Source organism: Macrotis lagotis, chromosome 3 (assembly GCF_037893015.1).
Source record: "Macrotis lagotis isolate mMagLag1 chromosome 3, bilby.v1.9.chrom.fasta, whole genome shotgun sequence".
NCBI lineage: Eukaryota > Metazoa > Chordata > Mammalia > Peramelemorphia > Peramelidae > Macrotis > Macrotis lagotis.
In genome coordinates this window covers 162,077,940-162,101,305 of record NC_133660.1, presented here as the reverse complement: position 1 = coordinate 162,101,305, position 23,366 = coordinate 162,077,940, and the positions used below count along the sequence as shown (strand labels likewise).

The window sequence follows — 23,366 nt, the reverse complement described above, 5'->3', positions numbered from 1 at the left end:
CTCTGACTGTGGCTGATCAGGCCAATAGGACCTCAGAATGCTGCTCTACCATGGGTCAGCCTCAAATAGACCATATGAACACCTGGGGTAGCAGATGAATACAGAGACATAGAAACAGGTAAAGGCAAAGTCAGAGACACAGATGCAGAGACAGAAGCCAAAAGAGATAAAGACACAAAAGCAGAGACAAGAATAGAAGAGACTCACAGAGAGAGATTCAGAGAAAGAGCATATTGATGGATTGGCAGTACTTTGCAAGCCATGACTCACTATTTTTTAGGGGGTTTTTTTGCAAGGTGATGGGGTCAAGTGATTTGCCCAAGGCCACAGAGCTAGGTCATTATTAAGTGTTTGAGGCTGGATTTGAACTCAGGTACTCCTGACTCCAGGGCTGGTGCTCTATCCACTGTGCCACCTAGCCACCCCTTGTGATTCACTATTTTGTCACCAGATCATATAATGGTTCTTTGCTGTTATGGAATGCCAAGGTGCCTTGTTGATATGGAAGGGAAAAAAATCATATTCAAGGTTCAAGGACTCCTCCCAAAATAAAGTTCTGTTTCCTAAAATATCAGGCCATGGAGTGAAATAGTTCTGGTAAAGGTAAGGAGCATTTTTTTTCATGACATACTTCATATTCTAAAAAGTATAATGTGCAAATCATAATACCATTAATTTGGTTGGTGTGATCTTCAAAATTGAAGGACAACAACAGCCAGAGTCCTCTCCCTTCTAAAGGATCAGTAACATCAAGAGATGGATAAGCAATGAGGTTGGACTGAGGTCCTCTCAGTGGAAAGTCAGAGTAAAGTGATCCTTCTGTGACAGATCATAAGAGGGATCCAAGAATCCTTTAAACACTTGATAAAGCAGGGAGTTACCTGAAGCAAATAGAGGCTGAGTAGCCCAGTGTGCCACCAAGGTTAGAGGCAGAATTTGAACCCAGGTCTTCCTAACTCAATTCAGCATCCTAGCCCCTGAAAAGATCAAATCAGTCAAACACAAAAAATTTCAAACCTTAGGCAAATGACTTATCTAGGCTTACCATATGGCTCTATTGTGAATTTCAGGAGGACAAAGTAGTCTCTTTTTTTAAATCCTGGAGTCTGGAGTACCTGAGTTCAAATCCGACCCCAGGCACTTAATAATGACCTAGCTGTGTGGCCTTGGGCAAGCCACTTAACCCCGTTGCCTTGCAAAAACGTAAAAAAAAAAAATCCTTGTAGTCTCAGCACCTCAGGCCGGGCTTTGCTCCAGGTAGGTACATTACCTAATGTTCCCTCTTTGAAGGAAGGGAAAACCAGGAACATTTTAAATTTTAAATCAACTCTCTCTCTCTCTTTCTCTCTCTCTCTCTCTCTCTCTCTCTCTCTCTCTCTCTCTCTCTCTGAATTTCTTAGTGAAAGTGTAAACAATAATTAAATCTTTCAAGTGATGCAAATCTCTTCATCAGAGCAAGCTTCCCCAAAGGAGGTTCATTGAGAGTTCATTCAGTTCACTCAACTGGAAGACCTCTAATCCATATCCATCCATCCATCAATAATCATTATTAAATGCTTATTGGGAGTGACGCTGTTAGTCTCTGCTTTCAGGGAGCCCATTTTCTGAGGCAGAGGAATTTTAAATTTTCACTCGCAAATTTAGCCCTCCCTTCAGTTATTTAAAAATATCCTTCTGAGAAGGTAGCTATAAGGCTCACTTAGAGGAGCATGAGCGGGCGAGGATACAAGCGAGCCGCAGGGCACCGGGCGGAAGAAGGACCAGAATTGCACCGGAAAGAGGGCCTGCCCCAGACCCCGCCCCTTCCGGCGTCCCCGCCACTAGCTCCGTTTCTCTCTATTTGCATGCGTGTGCGTCGCGCTCTCGTTTCTACTTCCGGGTCGACTCGCGGTCACGCGGCCGGATGTAGGGCATGGGCGGGGTCGTAGTCCTCCGGGGGTTTCCTTGAGAGACCGAGAGCGAAGCCGAGAGCGGAGGGAAGGCCCCGGGCGACGGGCGCGCCCCCCGGTCCGGCCCGTCCCCTCACGGAGGAGCCCGCCCGGCGCGCCTCGGGTAAGGGGGAGGCGGCGGCTCCGGTTGTTGCCGCTCCTCTGTCACCTCCCCGGCGCCTCTGCCCCGACCCCCGCCGGGGCAGCTCCCGCTCCGCTCGGGCTCGGGGACGAGGCTTTACTCCAAAATACCCTCCTGCTTTGTCCTTTCCTCCTCCGGCTCCTTTTACAGATGAGGAAACTGAGGCAGGCGGGGTTAAGGGAGTCGCCCAGGGTCACACAGCTAGCAAGGTCAGAGGTCGGCTTGAACCCGGGAATATCAGACTTCCTGCCGTCTGTGCCAGCTGTCCAGCCCAATAACAGCGGTGATGATGGTGATGGTGATGATGATGGTGATGACTCTTCCACAGCCCTCATTGTGTGCTAGTCTAGGCACAGATTCTTCCCTAATTTGATCCTCACGACAGCCCTGGGAAGTAGGGGCCGTTATTATCCCCATTTTACGGGTGAGAAACTGAGGCAGAGACGAAGGACAGGCACTAGTTTAAGTGTCAGAGGCCGCATTTCCTGACGCCGGTGCTGCATTCTTTGCCTCTTATCTAGGCTTGCCATATGGCTCTATTGCGAATTTCAGGAGGACAAAGTAGTCTCTTTTTTTTTTAAATCCTGGAGTCAGGAGTACCTGAGTTCAAATCCGACCTCAGGCACTTAATAATGACCTGTGTGGCCTTGGGTCTCTCATACCTTTTCCACCGAACTAGGGAGCTCTTAATCTGGGATCAGTGGACAAACCCTCCCTTAGTGGGATCTGGATAAATTAAGGGGGGGGGGGGACTTCGAACTTGGATATGAGAAAAACAGAAGAAAACCTGTATTTTTATTTTTTACTACCCTCTGATTCAAAATTGGCTTTTCCTACCATTATAAATTTTTTTTTGCAAGGCAAATGGGGTTAAGTGACTTGCCCAAGGCCACACAGCTAGTTAATTAATAAGTGTCTGAGACCGGATTCAAACCCAGGTACTCCTGACTCCAGGGCCGCAGCTTTATCCACTGCACCACCTAGCCGCCCCCAGATTAAGATTTTTGTGGAAAGAGCAAAATGATGAAGTGTCAGATTGTGAAGTACATTAAAATTACAGAACTCAGAGTAAAATCTAAAGGGACTGGAATAGTATTAACTGTGACATTGGCAGGCCTTAATTTCCTTATTTGTAAAATGAGCATTGGAGTGGGTGACATCTAAAGACCTAGCACTGAATCTTTGAATTATGATTCATTTACATGGCTTGAGGGAAGAGCTATGACTCTAGTTGGATTAGACAGTTAGAACTTAAATAGATGGTTAAAGTAGGGGATGCAGGAATGAAAAAGAATTTAATATATGAAAAGCACTGCCAAACTGGGGATACAAATAGAATAATTACCTAGCTGTAGGGCCTTGGGCAAGCCACTTAACCCCATTTGCCTTGCAAAAAAACCTAAACAAAAATTAAAAAAAAAAAGATATGGTTTAGAACCTACAAAGACAAGAACCTACAAGAGCAATTGTCAAACAATATCTCTATAACTGTGACTTCCCAAGATTATGATTGTGGTTGCTATTTCCAAAGGTCTTGGGTTCAGAATCTGAGAGGAGATGGCAATATGGTGGTGGTTTAGCTTGCCTGGCACATGCCTCTTACCATTCCTTCAGGGTGTCACATTATTGTATAACATGCCTTCTAGGATGATAAAACCATAATCAGCTATGAAAGCTACGCTGGAAGCCTTGGGGTTTTTCTACTTCCTGTGATACTGTGCTCATCTTTTGGTCAGCATTTTTTGCTAGTAGTTATGAGTGATAAGATATAAACAAAAATGAAAAGGAATAAATATAGGAATAACAATGAAGATATTGAGGTTTGACTACAGCAGAGTTCCCATCATGAAACAGGGACAGAGAATTTTAAAAACATAAAGCATATCAGATTATGGGTGCTTTAAAATGCTCAAGTAAGAGTTCAGTTTTGTTCCTGTAGTGAATGAGAAACCATTGAAAGTTGTAGTAGGCCAACACCTCACACCCTTTACCAAGGTAAGATTCAAATGGTACAGAATTTAGATATAAAAAACAATACTATAAGCAAATTAGAAGATCAGGGACTAGTTTACCTTCAGATCTATGGAAAGGGAAGCAGTTTATGACTAAGGAAGAGATAGAGAACATCACCAAAAACTAACTAGATGATTTTGATTATATTAAAAAGCTTTTGCACAGATAAAACCACTGTAACCAAGATCAAAAGAAATGTAGTAAATTGGGAAACAATCTTTAAAACTTATGATTCTGACAAAGGACTCATTTCTAAAATATACAGAGAACTGAGTCATATTGTTTTTTAAAAAAGCCATTTCCCAATTGACAAATAGTCAAAGGATATGCAAAGGCAATTTACAGATGAGGAGATCAAAGCAATCTATAGCCATATGAAAAATTGCTCTAAATCATTAATTATTAGAGAAATGCAAATTAAAGCTTTTCTGAAGTACCACCCCATACCTCTCAGACTGGCCAATATGACCAGAAAGGATAATGATCATTGTTGGAAGGGATGTGGGAAATCTGGGACACTATTATACTGTTGGTGGAGTTGTGAACTCATCCAACCTTTCTAGATGGAAATTTGGAACTATGCCCAAAGGGCAACAAAAATGAGCATACCCTTTGAGCCAGCAATACCTCTACTGGGTACCCTGACGAGATGATGAAAAAGGGTAAAAGCATCACTTGTACAAAAATATTCATAGCAGCCCTGTTTGTGGTGGCAAAGAATTGGAAATCAAGTAAATGTCCTTCAGTTGGGGAATGACTTAGCAAACTGTGGTATATGTATGTCATGGAACACTATTGTTCTATTAGAAACCAGGAGGGACGGGATTTCAGGGAATCCTGGAGGGATTTGCATGAACTGATGCTGAGTGAGATGAGCAGAACCAGAAAAACACTGTACACCCTAACAGCAACATGGGAGTGATGTTCAACCTTGATGGACTTGCTTGTTCCATCAGTGCCACAACCAGGGACAATTTTGGGCTGTCTGCAATGTAGAATGCCATCTGTATCCAGATAAAGAGCCATGGAATTAGAACAAAGTTCAAGGACTATTCCCTTTAATTTAGGGGAAAAAAAACAGATATCTTATTGTCTGATCTTGTTATCTCTTATACTTTTTTTTCTTCCTTAAGGATGTGATTTCTCTCTCATCACACTCAATTTGGATCAATGTACAATATGGAAACAAAGTAAAGACTGATGGATTTCCTTCTGTGGGGGGGGGGAAGTAAGATTGGGAGAAAAATTGTAAAACTCAAAAATCTTTAATAAAAAATAATAAAAAAATAAATATTTACTGACTAACCCATTTAAAAAAAAGTTGTAGTAGAGACCATTGAAAGTTGTAGGGAAGGACAAGTCAAAATTGGGATAAGTAATAACACACTTTGCTTTTAAAGAAGATTTTTATCCCCTAGATCAGGATGGGGTTTTGGTAGTTTGTTTTTTAAAGACTTGGATGCTGCAGTAACAGTTTTTATTCTGTAGAAAATAGGAAGTTACTAAAAGACTGAGTAAAAGATTGACATGAATAGATTTGTGTATTAAGATTACATTGGGAGGCGGCTAGGTGGCGTAGTGGATAAAGCACCGGGCCTGGAGTCAGGAGTACCTGGGTTCAAATGCGGTCTCAGACACTTAATAATTACCTAGCCATGTGACCTTCACTTAACCCCGTTTGCCTTGCAAACCTCCCCCCCCAAAAAAAGATTACATTGGAAACTGTGTAAAGTATGGTCTAGAGCCAGGGAGACAAATTGGGAAGATATTAGAATAATTTAGACGAAAGGCAATAATGGTTTGGATTAGAATAACTATGTGTTAAAAAGAAGAGAAATTTGAGAAGAATTTCTGACATAAAATCACCAGTACTTGGCAGCTGCCTGAGTATGAAAGATTTAGTCAAGAAGAACTTTCTGGCCTGAGGATAGTGACATCATCCACAGAGTTAGGGACTTTTATGATTTCTCTTTTTAATTAAAGATTTTATTTATTTTGAGTTTTACAATTTTTCTTCTAATCTTACTTTCCCTCCCCCCCCAACCCCCACAGAAAGCAGTTTGTCAGTCTTTACATTGTTTCCATGTTGTACATTGATGATCCAAATTGAATGTGATGAGAGAGAAATCATATCCTTAAAGAAGAAACATAAAGTATAAGAGATAGCAAGATCAGACAATAAGATATCAGTGTTTTCTTCTAAATTTAAGGTAATAGTCCTTGGTCTTTGTTCAAACTCCACAGTTCTTTCTCTGGATACAGATGGTATTCTCCATTGCAGAGAGCCTCAAATTGTCCCTGACTGTTGCACTGATGGAATGAGCAAGTCCATCAAGGTTGATATCATTTCTCTTGAAGATCTCTAACTCTAAAGCTTAGAAGTCCCCAATTAAGTGGCAACTTCTCCATCCCTGGTAAAGTTCATGACTGGAACTGCTCAGTGAGATGGATAATACCATCTCTTCTGAAACTGAAACATGGATGGGCAGAGGATCCTGGGTCATCAGGAAAGCCAATAAATTCTGACTGCTTCTTCCCAATGGAGATGGAGCCAATAGTTTCCAAGGCTAGAAGTTCCATTAATTTGTGATTAGGAAAGTAAAGCTTAATGGGGATTATTATAAAGGTTTGATGGGATTCTTTAAACCCTATTTTGGAAAGCGGTACTCTAAGCCCTACTTCATGTCATTTAAAGATTTTTTTAAAATACTTCAGTAGTATGCTTACATAGCTAGAAAAATGTTTTTTTTAAATTATTATACAAAATACAATCTTGAAAAAATAATAAGTTTGAATAAGGGATAGTATTTTAGAGTAGCTTTGCTATTCTAAAATTCTGAAAGCTATGAAATGCTTTGTTTTGATTTTTAACTGCAGTTTATGACATCTTGTGATGATAACCATATAAAAACATTTTTATTGACTATTCAGTTTTTTCTTCAATTGAAAAACTAATTGATAACTCAAGATTTAGTTTTAAATGATTTATTGGTATGCTGTACAATGTTAATATTCTGAATTTTTCAGCTAAGCAAAAATGACTGCAATCAAGCATGCATTACAAAGAGATATTTTCACACCAAATGATGAACGTTTACTGAGCATTGTGAATGTCTGCAAAGCAGGAAAGAAGAAGAAAAACTGTTTTTTGTGTGCTACAGGTAGATATTTTAATGTACAGAAAATACTCCTTTGGTGACATATTTCTTTTCTGTAAGGGAAATTTCCTCATATTATATTTTCATTGTAATTTTTAAAATTGCAGCTGCAACCAATTAATTTTCCATTTGCATAAAAATGTTCTTTTTCACAGGTTTAAACACAAATACTCAGAAGGCAGTGGTGTAAATTTAAATCTTATCTTTCCATTTTAAAATGTGTACCACTTCCCTGACATAAAGACTATTTACTTGGACAATAGAAATTAGAAAGATATCTGGTCAAAAAATATTCCTAATAGTAATTAATAATTCCTAAAATACTTATGTATTTTACTCAACAGTGACAACTGAACGCCCAGTACAAGTGAATGTGGTGAAAGTGAAGAAATCTGATAAGGGAGACTTCTACAAAAGACAGATTGCATGGGCCCTTCGAGATCTTGCTGTGGTGGATGCCAAAGATGCCATTAAAGTATGTCTTTATTCTAGCACTTTGACCTGGGCTAGCTTCTAAAATATCATCCACTCTATAAGAAAATTTTATGACTTTCAGGCTTATCTAGGCTTGCCTTTTTTGTGGATACTGACCCATAAAAATGAAGAATGATTGTTTTACAAAGCATTCATTTTTCCCTGTCCTTTACTTCACCACTGAAGTTAATAAATACTCACTGTGCACTTTTAAAATCTTTTTTTAAAAATAATTTGCTGTAATAATTTAGTTTTTCCCAAAATTATCTTCTTGTCGAATTTTTGTTAATCTTCTCCATTTGATATTTTTCTTGCCTTTCTTTTGAACTTGTTTTCTTTTCATTCTACCATCTATGTTGTGTTATTCTTTTTTTTTTTTTTTGCAAGGCAGTGGGGTTAATTGGCTTGCCCAAGACCACACAGCTAGGTAATTAAGCGTCTGAGGCTGGATTTGAACTCAGGTACTCCTTACTCCAGGGCCAGTGCTCTATCCACTGTGCCACCTAGCCACCCCGCATTATTCTTTATTCCAAAAGATTTGACTTTTTCCTGTTTCCTCAGACTACACTGATTGTAACCTTGATAATGCAGCAAATTTCATGTAAACTAAAGCAAATAGAGCCTTTTTATTCTTGGAAAATAGCTCTAAATGCTGCTGACTATTGTCTATTTTTATTAATCACATAGTATTTAAAATTTTAAGTTGTGATATACGTTATGCACTTCTGGTAACATGTTGTTACCATTGTTACTATAATAAAGAATGTGGTGTTGTTATTATAAAGTGAAAATGGTTTTTTCCTCAATGATTTTGATATAATGTGGAATTACACAGCTATCTGACATAAAATATTTGTGTTCAAGAGTCATGTATGATTCAAAGGATGAGTAAATGGCAATCAGTGAGAAAGTGGTGTTCAATTACTATTTTAATTCAGTTCAATTAAACAGTGTCTCTGTGTCCAGCTCACTGTTAGACAATGGGAAAGGTTCATATATGAACTAAATCATGTTTCTGTCTACATGTAGTTTACAATTCTATCTTTAGCTTAGTTGAAGTCATTGACTTTTTTCGTAAAGGAAAGGAAGAGAAATTAATCTTTTTATATTATTATTTTTAGCAAATGATGAATTCATTTTTTGGAAGCAGTTAGGGTTAAGTGACTTGCCCAAGGTCACTCAGCTAGTAAGTGTCTGAGGCTGGATTTGAACTCAGGTCCTCCTGACTGCAGAGCCAGTGATTGCTCTACTCAAAACCCCAGATTCAAGTTTTTAAAAAAGGCAAAACAGTGCAAAAATAAAAACATCGTTGTGGTGACATTTCAATTGAATCTTAGGTTCAAGAAAAAAGCACAAATATTAAGCCCCTAAATAATACATGTGTTCCCCCATTTCAAACATTTAACAAAGGGAGCATGGCATAGGTGAAGGACTAATCTATTAAATAGGAATCAAGCTCTACCCCTGAAGCATTCCAGCTGTGTGACAGTGGGCAAGTTACTCAAAATCTCTGAATTCTGAAGAGGTATCTCAGTGAGACTGAGCCCAAGGACAATTTGGCAGTTTGCAGAGGAAGTTTCCACGTTGGGAGTTCCTTATGGGTGCAGCTTTAGAAAATAATCTTGTGCCTCAATATAAATTCCATATATTTTTATGGGAGTGACATCAAAGTTTAGGTGAATTTATTCTTTATTACAAACTTGTATTTTAAAAAATCACAGAAAAATAACAAATGACTTATATTACATGGAATATCATGCAATTAATGATGGACTTTTTTTTTTATCCTGACAAATGTCTCTGAGGAACTGAGAGCTGTGTAAAAATGACAAGTAAGGTAACAAGTAAGGTATAAGAAAAGGAGATCCTTGAGTTCTAAGACATGTTGCCCAGCAACACGAATTCCTAACTTGGGAGAATGCCATTTATCTACATACTTCCCAAGAAAACACAAAGTTCTGTCAGCAGAGTTTAAGAAGAGAATAGAGATGGGATTTGCTTTTAATGATTATTTTTATATTAAAAAAAAAAACAAAAGAATCTGAGTCAAATGCCAGAAGTAGGCTTTAGTTTTTGTGGCTTTTTTATTTTCTATTTAGGTCCTCAGTAACACACAACCCACCTTTATTAAAAAGGTATATTAATTGCTAAATTATTTCCAGTAGTTTTGACTTTGTAAACTCATTGACTGGCACAATTCACTCACCTTACTGCTTATCTATTTAAATTCTTCCTCACAGCTGACATCTCACTGCTACTGCACTTAAAGGATTTTTTTTCTTTTTATGTAGGCATCCTGTGCATTCTGTGTGAATATAAAATTTTTATATATACATATAAACACTAGCCATTTGGTATGACATATTGATCTGTATGAGTATAATAGCTGGAACACTCAGTTTTTTTTTATGGTGTTATGGGAAACATTCCCAATAAAGCCATTATTTCCCAAAATAATTTGTTTCAATTGCCAAATGTTCTTACATTTTGTTAGCCCTAATGTGAATATCCTTTCATTGGTAAGTACAGATTTTTAATTTTTATGACTATCAAGGTTTTTCTCTTTTTTTTATTGATCTACAGATAGATAATATGTGAATTTTATTATATGAAATCAGATCCCACCCTTGATGTATCATAGTGATACATATTTTAAGCCTGATATAATATAAGGCACATTCAACTTTTTTTTTTTTTTAGGTTTTTGCAAGGCAATTGGGTTAAGTGGCTTGCCCAAGGTCACACAGCTAGGTAATTATTAAGTGTCTGAGGCCGGATTTGAACTCAGGTATTCCTGACTCCAGGGCCAGTGCTCTATCCACTGTGCCACCTAGCCGCCCCCATTCAACAGTTTTTAACCTACACAGTGACTATAAAGGATTTTCTCTGTACTTGTTACCTTTCTACTTATCAAGAACATAAAGAAATATTATGTTTTCAAAAATTTTTAATTGAAATAGTGAAATACCCTATGTGTTCATATGTTCTTGTTTCATCTAGTTTTCAATTAGTGCTTTATTGGTGGAAGAAATATTAAATACAGAGATTTATAGTTAATCGTCCTAGTTGCATCTCATAAAATGTCTGTACTTCTTTGGAGTCATCAGAAGGTTGAAGTTTAATACTCAGCCTACTGAGTTCTGAGGTCCTTCCCAACTCCAAATCTGTGATCTTTTAAATGCCCAGCTCCAGACAAACAGATAAAAACATAAGTGTATTTTTATGTCTATAGCACTTTATCAACTGAAAAGATCCAGAAATAAGCATTTTTTTATTATCCCTCAAAAGAATCTAGCTCTCAACAAACAGGTTTTGTTGATCCAAATTAGCTTTTATATTTGCAAAGGAGCAGTAATAATATGCAAGAGAAAAGAGATGGTCTGATCACAGAGATTGAAGAAATGGTTTCTCTTTTCTCAATGTCCACTCTTTATGGGTTCAAGATGTATAAAGGGGGATGGCTAGGTGATGCAGTGGATAAAGCACTGGCCCTGGAGTCAGGAGTACCTGGGTTCAAATGCGGTCTCAGACACTTAATAATTACCTAGCTGTGTGGCCTTGGGTAAGCCACTTAACGCCATTTGCCTTGCAAAAAAAAGAAAACCTAAAGGATAAAATAGAGTTATTTAATTACTAACCTACAATTTTGGACTGAAATTTCCCATATGTTCTAATGATAATTTTTTCTTTGTCATTTTTTTGTTTGTTTGTTTGTTTTGCAAGGCATTGGGGTTGCCCAAGGTTGCACAGCTAGGTAATTATTAAGTGTCTGAGGCCAGATTTGAGCTAAGGTCCTCCTGACTCCAGAACCAGTGTTCTAGCCACCATACCACCTAACTGCCCCATCTTTGTAATTTTAATTTAGTGTCTTTTCTGAGCTATTAACTGCAACAAACCACTTCTTTAGTTTTAAAATGCAACTAATAAGAACATTTATTAGTAATAGTGTTTTCTTTGTGTTAGAGCACATTTCCATTATCCATATAGCAATAAAGAAAAAGTCAATAATCACAAATTTTTTGCATTTATATTTATTTGCAGGAGAATCCTGAATTTGATTTACATTTTGAAAAAATATACAAGTGGGTTGCCAGCAGCACTGCAGAAAAGAATGCATTTATTTCCTGTATTTGGAAATTGAATCAGAGATATCTTCGAAAAAAAATTGATTTCGTCAATGTTAGTTCACAACTTTTAGAAGGTAAAGTTCAATTAAAAATTATGCATAAAATCAAATGATTATATATACATATAAATTTTTTGTTGTGATTGTTAAAATTAATTAAGAAACTGATTTAATTTAGATAGTGATTTTCTTATATGCAATATATGCTTTAAGAATTGTGTCTCATGTTGATAAAGTTTGAGTTATTTGATTAAACAACACAAAAGACTTAATGTAACTAAAATTTAAAGATATAGCAAAGGAAATTTTACTTTTAAAAATCTTTTATATTACTAAATACTATAAGGTGAAAACAGCATAACCTTTAATGATATGTTTGAATTATGTTCTTTATTTTAATTGAAGAAAGTAGTTGAAAAAAGTTACACAAAGAGCTAAAATTTTATAGAAAAAAAGAAATTGCCTTACCACCCCTAAACCCCCTTCAAATTGCAGTAAAGGTAGACATTGGTAACTTACACTGCATTTATATTCATTGGACTCTGTCCCTTTCTTTTGAATTCCTTTCTCATCATTCCTACTCTATAATCTCTATGAATTTTCATTTATATTGAATAAACTTTCACTTGGCTATTTATTGGCTATGTTTATTACTGAGATAGAAACTGGCTATAGATTTATGGCATATGATGCTTTAGTTTTGAGGGAAAGATTAAGGAGTCCTACACATGGGAATGAGAGAAAATCAGTTGGAGTTATCTTTCCTAGGAATCCAATGTGGACCAAGAAGTTATGGAATCTGCCTGAGGCCACAAAGTGAATTAGTAGTAAATCAAAATTTCTCCATCTCTTCTAATTTCAAGTCCAGAGCTCCTTCCTTTGTCCCATATATATCTCTTCTTCATTGAAGAAGCTGATAATTTTCTCAGATGCAGTTTACTGGTTGTCTAAAATGGTTTTGAACCATGACATGTGAAATCTTTCCTTTTAAGTTTTTTATCACATCAAATGAAGCTCTTTATACATTAGGAATGGAAAAGGTGTTATTTTAAGGAAGCCTAAAAATTGACTTTTCACTTTTCAACGTGGGCTCAATGTCTTATTACAATATGTTAGGGTTTTTTTTTAATTTCTTAAGCTCGGGGTGGCTAGGTGGAGTAGTGGATAAAGCACCAGCCTTGGAGTCAGGAGTACCTGGGTTCAAATCTGGTCTCAGACACCTAATAATTACCTAGCTATGTGGCCTTGGGCAAGCCACTTAACCCCATTTGCCTTGCAAAAAACCTAAAAAAAAAAAAATAATATTCTTCAAAGAACAGTGACTCTCAGATGTTTCCAGTTCTTGTAATAGCTGCCTTATCTGTTCCTATCATAACACTGACTTAATAGAGCCATTGGAAAGAGTGCTCTTGATTTTAATAAGAATGTTGTAATAGCTCCAATTCTTATTAAAAATCATAACCAAATAATGCCAGAAGCAAAAATAAAGATATCATAAATATTAATTAACACTACAAAACATAAAAACATAAACCTAAAGAATACCTAGAGGGCTGTAGGGACATAATTTGAATACCATTTATTAACATCCTTAACTAGAAATTTCTGTTTTAATTGTGTTTAGAATGTGGCTTTCAAATCTCTCAATGTCTATATACTTGATATGATTGAGTTTAAGTCTTGTTACTATGAAATTATGATATTTTATTTCCTTTAATTATTACCTGGGTAACTTATATAGACAATTTGCTTAAATTCACATTACATAAATTTGACTTTATGTAAAGAATTGTGAAAGAAATCCACATTCCAAAAAAAGCCTTTGTTAACTTTACTGTAAGTAGTGTACTCTGTCTCCATTCCTGCACCTAGTTTGATATTCCATTGTCTCCGACCCTACCACTTCCAATACACTCAACATCCTTCTACCCCCCCCCAAAAAAAAGACCCAAACATCAGAGTGAAAGCATGGCGGGGCAGGCATGAGGAAAAATTGGCTTGAGATCTCAAGGGTCAAGAAAAATTTTTGCTCTGCTCAGCTCACCCACCTATATGTCTTTCCCCTGGATGTCTTGTCTTCATCCATCAGTGCATGGGTATCTCATGTCTGTTCCCGGGCCCTGCACGTTGCCCATCCTCTCCTGTCTCATACCAACATATTCCCCACTTACTCCCCACATTCTGTGTTTCTCCTCCTGCTCTTGTTTCTTAGTCCCTGACTCCCATGTGTTCTTGAAACATGTGCCAGCCCCCTCCTTAGTGCTCTGCTTCTATCCTTCCTGCCTTCCTCCTTCCCCATGTGAGAAAATTCACATTAAGTAAAAATCCCTTTACCTGAAATGGTCCACTTACATAAAGCAAGAATTTTAGTTCCTTTTGGTTTTGGTAAGTCTTCTTTAAGAAAACTCCACTCCAGGGGCAAGTCCCTGGGTTCAAATCCAGTCTCAGACACTTAATAATTACCTAGCTGTGTGGCCTTGGGCAAGCCACTTAACACCATTTGCCTTGCAAAAACCTAAAAAAAAAAAAACCACCCTGAGCAACAGTGTAATAACCAGATGATCTCTATAATCGATTTTTAAAAAATTATTATTTGTTGTTTTATTAATGTTTTATTTTTTATACTGTGCCATTTCCTAAAACTATGCTTCCTCTCATTGACCCTCTATTTTAACAAAGAAAAACAGTTCAGCAGAATGGACAGATTATGTCTCACAGTATTTGTTATTCACATAGTCTCCTGTCTCTCTACTGAGAGGAAAGTTAAGTATTTCATCATTTGTTCTCTGAGAGCAGGATTGTTCATTGAAATTAACACAAGTTAGTCTGTCTTTAAAAGTTGTCCCTTTTTTCCATAATCATTTTGGAGCTAATTTATCATTGAAGTAGATAAATCTTAATGGACTTAATATATTATCAAAACTAAATGAAATTACATTAGTTGTTTTTCTTTAGAGAAATTATACAAAAGATTCATGCTAAGGAATTGTAGTTTCCCAGGAATGTATTGAAATAAGAATTTGTTAAGAGAGGAAGTCATTTAAGCTTTCCTCTTGTTCTTTAAACTATGCTTTTATTCTTTATTCATTTAAATCAAAGATTTTTATTTGAGTCCTTAAAGTCTAGCTTCATCTAATATTGATTGTTCTCATTTAATTGCCTCAGCCTTATTCTTTCTAATATAACTGAGATCTTTTGTGACTAACCCATTGTCAAGTAGTTATTATGTAAAACATTTGTTCTTTGTGTGAAAATAACTGGGCAAGACTCCAAAATAACTTAAATGGTCTATTTCTCAAAATTTTTTTCCTCCTAAGAACAAAACATCCCTTATTCTTATGAATGTATTAAGAAACAAAAATCAGGGAAGTAAAAGGAAAATAAATCTATAGTCAATTTCTTATTCTTATTTATGTTTTTATATGGGACTTAGAGTATTTCCAAAGTTCATTTGAGTTGGCCTGAAAACTTAAGAGTTTTTGACCTTTCCATTCCCTTTAGTAATCTCCCCTTATGACTGAAAATTAAATTGTCTTTGAAACATTGTTGCCATGAAGTTCAAATGAGTTACAGTGCAGTACTTTTTAAAAAAAAATACACATTAAACCTGTATACTTTGCCACCCAGCTAATATTCTTTGCTTACTTTCCTCTGCTTCTTTCATACCTTTTTATTCTCCAGAACTGCCTAAAGTTACAGAAGGTGCGTAACACCTTTTCTTATTCTTCTGTATAATTTTAATTATTTACTATTTGATATTATGTGCTATTGATTGCATATTTTTTGAAGTTGTGTGAAGGGACAAGATCATTACTATAAAATCCATAGTGCAATATAATTGATGACAGTATTTTCATCACTAGCCTCTAAAGGATTATTTCTTAGGAAAGAAAAGACTGCTGTAATAGTTAACCTCATCTGTATATAAAGTACTGTCCACCTAGGTGCTTATCAGTTATATGTGACAGTTAATTTCCCTTTGTAAAGTTAAGATGACCTTAGTAAAGCAATTCCCTGTTCATAATGTATCAAATCAAATTTCCCTAGTGTTTTCCATAATATTTGAGGCAGAAGCTTTAGCCTTTATGTAGAATTCGCTTAATTGGTCCTCCTTTTGAGCACTTAAATTTTAGGTTGTTTTTATGTCTGTTTTTGTTTTTGTCTGGCTTAATGATCAATAATAAACTAATACCATGTATCAAAGGTCATATTTATCCAAATTTTAATTCTTATACAAATTATCAATTTATATCTGAATAATATTAAGGTCATAAAGAGCTTTTTATTTAAATTGGAAGCTACCTATAAAATATACAGAAATGAAATACTCCTACCACAATCTTAGTGTGCTTTTAAAAATTAACTTGAAATAATCATTTATAAGTATCTAGTTCCCCTCAAATATTTTAACATTTTTACTCAGAAAGTATTCCAAATTTTTAAGACACCAAGGACATCTATTTGCATTTTTATAATTTCTCAAATTCATGTTATTGTTACTTTTCTTGTCTTGATAATAATTGTTGAAATTTCTTTAGCAGATCAATAGAAACTTTAAAAGTGTATATGAAATTCCATTTAAATATGCAAAACTGTTTATATACCATGTTCAAAGCCTCAGTTATACTGTAAGAGATTAGTACTATCATAAATCTTTCAGTTCTTACTTAAAATTATTTTAAAAAGTAGACTAAGATGCTTTTCATATGTTCAGAATTTACAGTCAATGTTTTTAATTAAGGAGTAACAACTATCAGAGGTAAGAAAATGAAATTCATTTTCTACATAGTATAAAAGATTTCAGCTATGGCTTTGAATGTCATGACTAAAACATGTTGTAATGTTTGTAAATTAGTGACTTTAGTTTTATGTTTTTATTTTTTAATTTGTGTCTTTTAACATAGTGCTTCATTTCCAGAGGATATAAAGTACTTAACAAAAATGAAGTTACTTTGATTTTCTTCTGTGGAGATGAATTATTCTTTTTTATTTCTCACTACTAAATATGACCTGTGCTTACAGCTGATCCTATCTAGCCTGAAGTAAACTACTATTAGCTGTACTTAATATTTTTGGCTTCCATAATTTTAATTTTCCCTTTACTACTCTTTAAGAATCTGTTCCGAGTGGAGAGAATCAGAGTGTAACAGGAGGAGATGAAGAAGCTGTAGATGAGTACCAAGAATTAAATGCAAGAGAAGAGCAGGATATTGAGATAATGATGGAAGGCTGCGAATATGCTATTTCTAATGCTGAAGCTTTTGCAGAAAAGTTATCAAGGGAACTGCAGGTGCTAGATGGGGTAAGAATTTCTTGTAAAATATGAATTACTAATTTACAATGGATTGAGACACTGGTTATATACATAGACCATTGCCATTGAGCACTTAAGTCTTTAGCATATAATTATATATACTTTATCTGTACATGCATTATCTTTTTCATGAACTTACCCAGCTATTTCAGAATGGGCAGACAGAATATTTCCTTGGTGCCATTTGTCTATTGTTGCTTTTGTTAAAAGGAAGGCAACAAGGCCAATGAGAGACCATTGCTTAGGTCTCCATTTTATGAAGAGACACTCAATGTGGCATGAAAGGAGAAGGGAGAAGGAAGAAAGGCAGAGAAAAATAGCTCAGGGCTTTTTGATCAGAGCCATCTCTGTACAAAGGGAGATCTTCAGTTGGAGAAAATGGGAGTCATACTTCAGCTAAAAGAAAAGAAGAAACTGTAGTAAGAAGGGCTTTTATGAAAAGGTCAAGCTTTGAGGGAGCAGGGAAATTGTGAAGAGTAATGAAACACAGAGTTTACAGTCAAAGATTTGCAACCTTTTTTCTCTATGATAAGTTTCATCATCTTTCTAAACCTTAGAATCTGTGTCTAAAAAAATGGGGGTGATTATAAAACTTCATCAACACAAAGAGAACTAGATCATGACTGTCAACTTGAAAGGTATCCTCTATGGAGGAGTGCTCTAGGGATTTGTATTTGGTCACTATGGTTGTTTTTTTTTTTTCTTCAAAGATCACAGATTTGGAGATAAGGATTCTTTGAGAAATCCAATTACCTTATACTTGAGGGAAGTGAAATTCATAGAAGTGGCTTGCCCAAGATTACAGGAGTAACACATGACAGAACAGGGTTTGAGCCCAGGTCCTCCAATTCCTGATCTCTGATGCTTGTACTAATACCACTCTGCTCTAGCAGTACCAAGTGAATAAAGGCTTATGTGACTAGCTAACACATTGAATCAAACAGAAGACAAACAAGTATCTGAAGAGTTGATATAAGGAAAAATCAGTAATGGATTGCTTTGAGAGTTATTGGGTTCCCTTTAATTGGAGATCTTTTTGTCTATATTGTTGAGGAGATTCTTGATCAAGTTCAGTTTAGATAGATAATGTCTGTCACTTCCAGTTATGTGATTCTATGAGAATGAAATAAAATGGTATATATACAAGACACTTTGCAAATCACAAAAAGCTATATAAATGTGAGAAGTCATAATAGGATCATATTAATGATTCCCCCCCCATATTTCAAAATATATTTTTGAGTTAAATTTTATTAAAAAAAAGATGTATCTAAAGTATAGAAAGAAATACTCATAGAATCATGGAACCTTAGAAGACATTTAGAGCAGGGTTGTCCAGTTTTATTTTTAAAAGTTTTATTGGAACAGTAGATAATATATTCTGACTTGCCATTTTAGTGAGAGTTCAGCATTTACTAAAGCATTTAGTAAATTCACAGGTGGCCCATTTTGAACAGCCCTGTTTTAGAGGACAAATAGTCTAACACCTACATAAAGAATGAAATTTTTCTATTGCATCCATAAGTGCTCATCCATCTTGAATTCACTCCTTCATAGAGAAGTAGCCCTTGCATTTTTGGATAGTTCAGTTTGTTAAGAAATTATCCCTTATGTTAAGTAAAAATCCAATTCACTCTTAACTTTCTTAAGTTGATCTGAATTCTGCTTTCTAGGGCCATGCCTAAATAAATTTACTACCACTTCCACATGGCAAACTTTCAGTTATTTTAAGGCATGTCATGTCCTGCTTTCTCCATACTAAACATACCCAGTCCTAAATTGAATTTTATCTGACCAGTGACAAACAGATCCTTTTTTTTTTTTCAAGGTTTTTGCAAGGCAATGGGGTTAAGGCCACACAGCTAGGTAATTATTAAGTGTCTGATTCAGGATTTGACTCAGGTACTCCTGAGTCCAGGGCCAGTGCTCTATCCACTGCGCCACCTAGCCGCCCCAAACAGATCCTTTTTAAAAACAAATAGTTAAAGTAAGGTAATTAACCAGCATCCAAAAAGAAGTAAACTTATAAAAGAAGGAATAAGATTATATATAAAACCATAAATATATGCTATATATTTTAACAAAGGAGAATCACTTTAAAAAAGTTTTAAAACACTTTATATCAATTGTATTTAACAATTTTTTTGTCAGTAACAAACAAGGCAGAAATTTCTATTGTCTCTTTTATGGAGGATGTATTGACATGTTTAGAGTCTAAGTAAGAGAGAGAGATTTCTTCCCGGCTAGGGGTTCTGAACCATTTTTTATGACATGAATCCGTCTGACAAGTAATGATCCCTTCTCAGAACAGTTGCTTCTAAATTACATAAAGACCATGGGATTACAGAAGAAACCAGTAATATTTGTTATTGCTAATATAAATATATAATCATTATCCAAATTTTTTCTAAAATGCCCTTGGACTCCAGGCTAATTAAGAGCTTCTGCTGTAGATAATGAGACTCCTATTTTCAAGAGATAATGTAATAATTGCATTAAGCTCCAGAGTATTACACAGTCTCTTTAGCCTATTCCATAACCACTTAAAAAGGCTTCTTCATGTAGGAAAAAGCAAATGGATGAAAAATGTATATCGCCATGACCAAGAGTTAAGTCCGTCACTGCCTCTTTCTTGGTGGAGGGGTGGAAGTTAAGTCCTGTCAACAGAAAACTAACTGAGTCTGAATAAAGGAGGAGGGAGCAAGTGACCTGAGTTGCCTTTAAGAAATTGTACATTATAATGACTATAAGCTGCTCCCTGTCACTCAGGTCAGTCTATTAAATAACAGTATTCTTCTGATGATTCTAAAGATCAGCAAATCGTAGAACACTATGATCTATTTCTCACCTGTTTTTGTTATAATACTATAAAATATTAACTTTTCTGTCTGTATTTTAGTATTTTTTTTAACATAAGTCAGTGCTGCATTTTTTAAGGCCTTTTCTATATCCAATGATACAGTTTTATATTCTATTTTTGCCATTGTTGATATAATATTGGTCACTTGTTTTAGATTCTTAAATTCTTTTACTTAGAACTATAATATTAACTGATACTTTTGCTAATCTCTTGTCATTGTAAAGGGCAAACATGCCCCAGGCCAATACCAGGTTCAATGTTAAATGGAAATGAAGCACTCATAGGTCATTCAGCAGTTAATAAAAGGAGGTTTAGAATATGTAGCAGTTAGATTGTGTAGATGGATATAGCCTCCTCACATTTCTATATCAATACATGTCAGCAGGTGGAGTGAGATGACTGCCAAAGTTTGGGACATTCATCAGGTTTGAAGGGTATTGATTGTGCTCTTAGATGACTTAGAAAACTGTGTCTAAGGCAGCCTGAACCTTAGCCATTTAAGTGCCATTTGGAAAAGCTTTGACATCTTTAAAAGAAAAAAATACTAACTTAACCCATGTGGTAAAGGGGAACCCTGTTAGATAGTGATCCTGTCACAATTATTGTGATCTTCCTTTCTGCTTTCCTAATTTTGGTTAGTTAAGTTTTTTTTTTAAATTTAGACTTGTTAATTCTTTTTGGTTTTTTTAGGGTTTTTTGCAAGGCAAATGGGGTTAAGTGGTTTGCCCAAGGCCACACAGCTAGGTAATTATTAAGTGTCTGAGACCGGATTTGAACCCAGGTACTCCTGACTCCAGGGCCGGTGCTTTATCCACTGTGCCACCTAGCCACCCCTAGACTTGTTAATTCTTGATCAGTTTTTTGGGTTTCAGATTGATTCTTGGATTTACTTAGAATTTTTTTTTCAATTTTCAGCCATATTTCAGCTAATATCTTGATTATTTCTCTTTTTATTTTTAATTTTGTTTTATTGTATTGTTCTTTTCCCTACATTTATAAAGTATACACCCATTTACCTAAGTTTCACTTTATGTTCCTGACAAAGGCAATCAACACTATAAATTTGTCTTTGAACAATGATATAGATGCATTCCATAGAATCTAATAAGTAGTATCTGTATTGTCTGCATTTTTAAAAAAACTTCTTTTTCACGAAGCTTCTATTTAATACATTATTTTAGTTCTCTCACGGACCTATCATTTATCACTTTATATCTTTATTCATTCTTAACCTTATTTCATTACTCATCTATAATTTTGACATGTGCAATGTCTCCTTTTTCATATTTACCATACCTAATTTGTGATTCAGCACATTATCAATTTTTATATTTGTTCCATGTATATTTATAGAGATTTCTTCATTAAAACTAGAATTGTCTAATATGTAAACATTACCTTTTTTTAAAAATGGAAGAAATTGGGAATGAGAGAGTGGTAGAAACACTTTTTAAAAAGAAGAAAAGAAAGAAGAGTTATCTGTGAATCATTTAAAAAAATATATGAGAGCAGAAGGAAGTTAATAAAAGGACTAACAAACCAGGACCCTGTTGAAACTGCCATGTTCAATTTGAAATACGTTTTAAAATGCCAAATATACATACTGGAGGGGGAAAACAGAAGGGAACAATTTATGGAAATACTAGAATGAAGAACAATTTAAAATTATAATGAATAGTAAAATTTTAGAATCAAATGTAACCTTATAAATCATCTGGTCTGGATCTCATTTTAAAAATGAAGGAATTAAAAAGACTCAAAAATATCTCTCAACTAGTGAATGGCTACACTTGAATTATAAAAATCCCAAGTTATCATTTTGGGGGGGGTTAAGTTTTTTGCAAGGCAGTGGGGTTAAGTGACTTGTCCAAGGCCACACAGCTAGGTAATTATTAAGTGTCTGAGGCTGGATTTGAACTCAGGTACTCCTGAGTCCAGGGCCGGTGCTCTATACACTGTGCCACCTAGCCACCCCAAGTTATCAGTTTTTAAACTAAACTAAACTATCAATATCATCTAGTCAAAACATGACATTAACCTACAGTCCAATGGAAGGATAATTAGGGAAAAACCAGGCTGAACCTATCAGAATAAAAGGGAAAGAAGTAGCTCAGTAATAAACATTTCTGCATCTCAGTATTAAACTTTGTTTCTGCATTCTAACCTTAGGAGAGCATTCTGCTAGACTTAGTCAGGAAATGTTTGATATAAAAGGATTTTACATTTTATTTGGAGAAACACAAAAAAGATCTGAAATGACATGACAACAGTTATTGTGTGAAAAAAAGTTTGACAAATAAAAATTATAGTAAGCACACATAATGTTAATTTATGTATTCCTAAATTGTTATGCAGCCAATTTCTTTGTGACTTTAACATCAATGATTTAGTGGGTCCTTCAGATATGCTCCTTTACTTTGTAGGCGAACATCCAGTCAATCATGGCCTCTGAGAAACAGGTGAATATCCTGATGAAGTTGCTAGATGAGGCTCTTAAGGAGGTGGATCAGATTGAATTTAAGCTGAGCAGCTATGAAGAAATGCTACAAAGTGTAAAGGAACAAATGGATCAAATCTCAGAAAGCAATCACTTAATTCATCTTAGCAACACTAATAATGTAAAGCTCCTATCTGAGATTGAATTCCTTGTGGTGAGTAAGCTATTACAATTGTACTAGCTGAGAGGTATTAATGAACATTTGCCCAATTCCACTACAAGAGAGAATTTTAGTCATGGTTAGATTGAATAATACTCTAAATCACTATCAGTATATTGTCTAAAGTTATTTATATCTATAATATAGATATATATAAAACATAACATTTATATTTTACATGTATTCCAGAACCACATGGACTTAGCAAAAGGCCACATAAAGGCTCTTCAGGAAGGAGATCTTGCTTCTTCTAGAGGCATTGAGGCCTGTACCAATGCAGCTGATGCCCTTCTTCAATGTATGAATGTAGCTCTCCGTCCAGGTAATGTACTTCTTAAATAAAATTTGAAGAGATATTATAATTATATCAGTTATTAAAAGAAAATCTTAACTCACTAACTTCAATAGGAAATGAAATGATACATCTGTTGTGGTCTAATGGATAACACCCAGTAGGTTTCCCTGTTCTTTTCTCACATGTGTCTTCTATCTTGAAGGAATTTTTTTTCCACACCATCCCTAATATAATTTACACTGACATTGTTAGGCCTGTTGCCAGTGTAGCACAGTCTTTTTATTATTAATTTAATTTGATTGACTGATTAGAAGGGGAAAGCATTTAGAGCCCTTTGTTAAATGAATCATTTACTTTAAGATTTTGTAGGACTTTGAAAAATCTCCTTGTTAACACTGT

At 35.3% G+C, this 23,366-nt stretch overlaps 1 protein-coding gene across 6 annotated transcripts in view; it reads left to right on the top strand.

Moving 5' to 3' along the window:
* Positions 1-1,904: 1,904 nt before the first annotated feature.
* The window catches only part of EXOC1 (exocyst complex component 1), a 63,717-nt gene continuing 42,255 nt past the window's right edge, over positions 1,905-23,366 (top strand). For 2 of the 6 annotated variants that reach the window (XM_074229394.1, XM_074229391.1), the window contains exons 1-7: positions 1,905-2,052; positions 7,111-7,244; positions 7,586-7,716; positions 11,757-11,916; positions 16,956-17,143; positions 22,439-22,666; positions 22,862-22,994. In XM_074229394.1, the coding sequence (XP_074085495.1) occupies positions 7,121-7,244; positions 7,586-7,716; positions 11,757-11,916; positions 16,956-17,143; positions 22,439-22,666; positions 22,862-22,994 (964 nt within the window). In that variant the 5' untranslated portion in view covers positions 1,905-2,052; positions 7,111-7,120. Of the gene's footprint in view, positions 2,053-2,135; positions 2,495-5,918; positions 6,294-7,110; positions 7,245-7,585; positions 7,717-11,756; positions 11,917-16,955; positions 17,144-22,438; positions 22,667-22,861; positions 22,995-23,366 lie in introns of those variants that run through there. The other 4 variants (XM_074229396.1, XM_074229395.1, XM_074229392.1 and 1 more) reach the window with 3 other exon arrangements.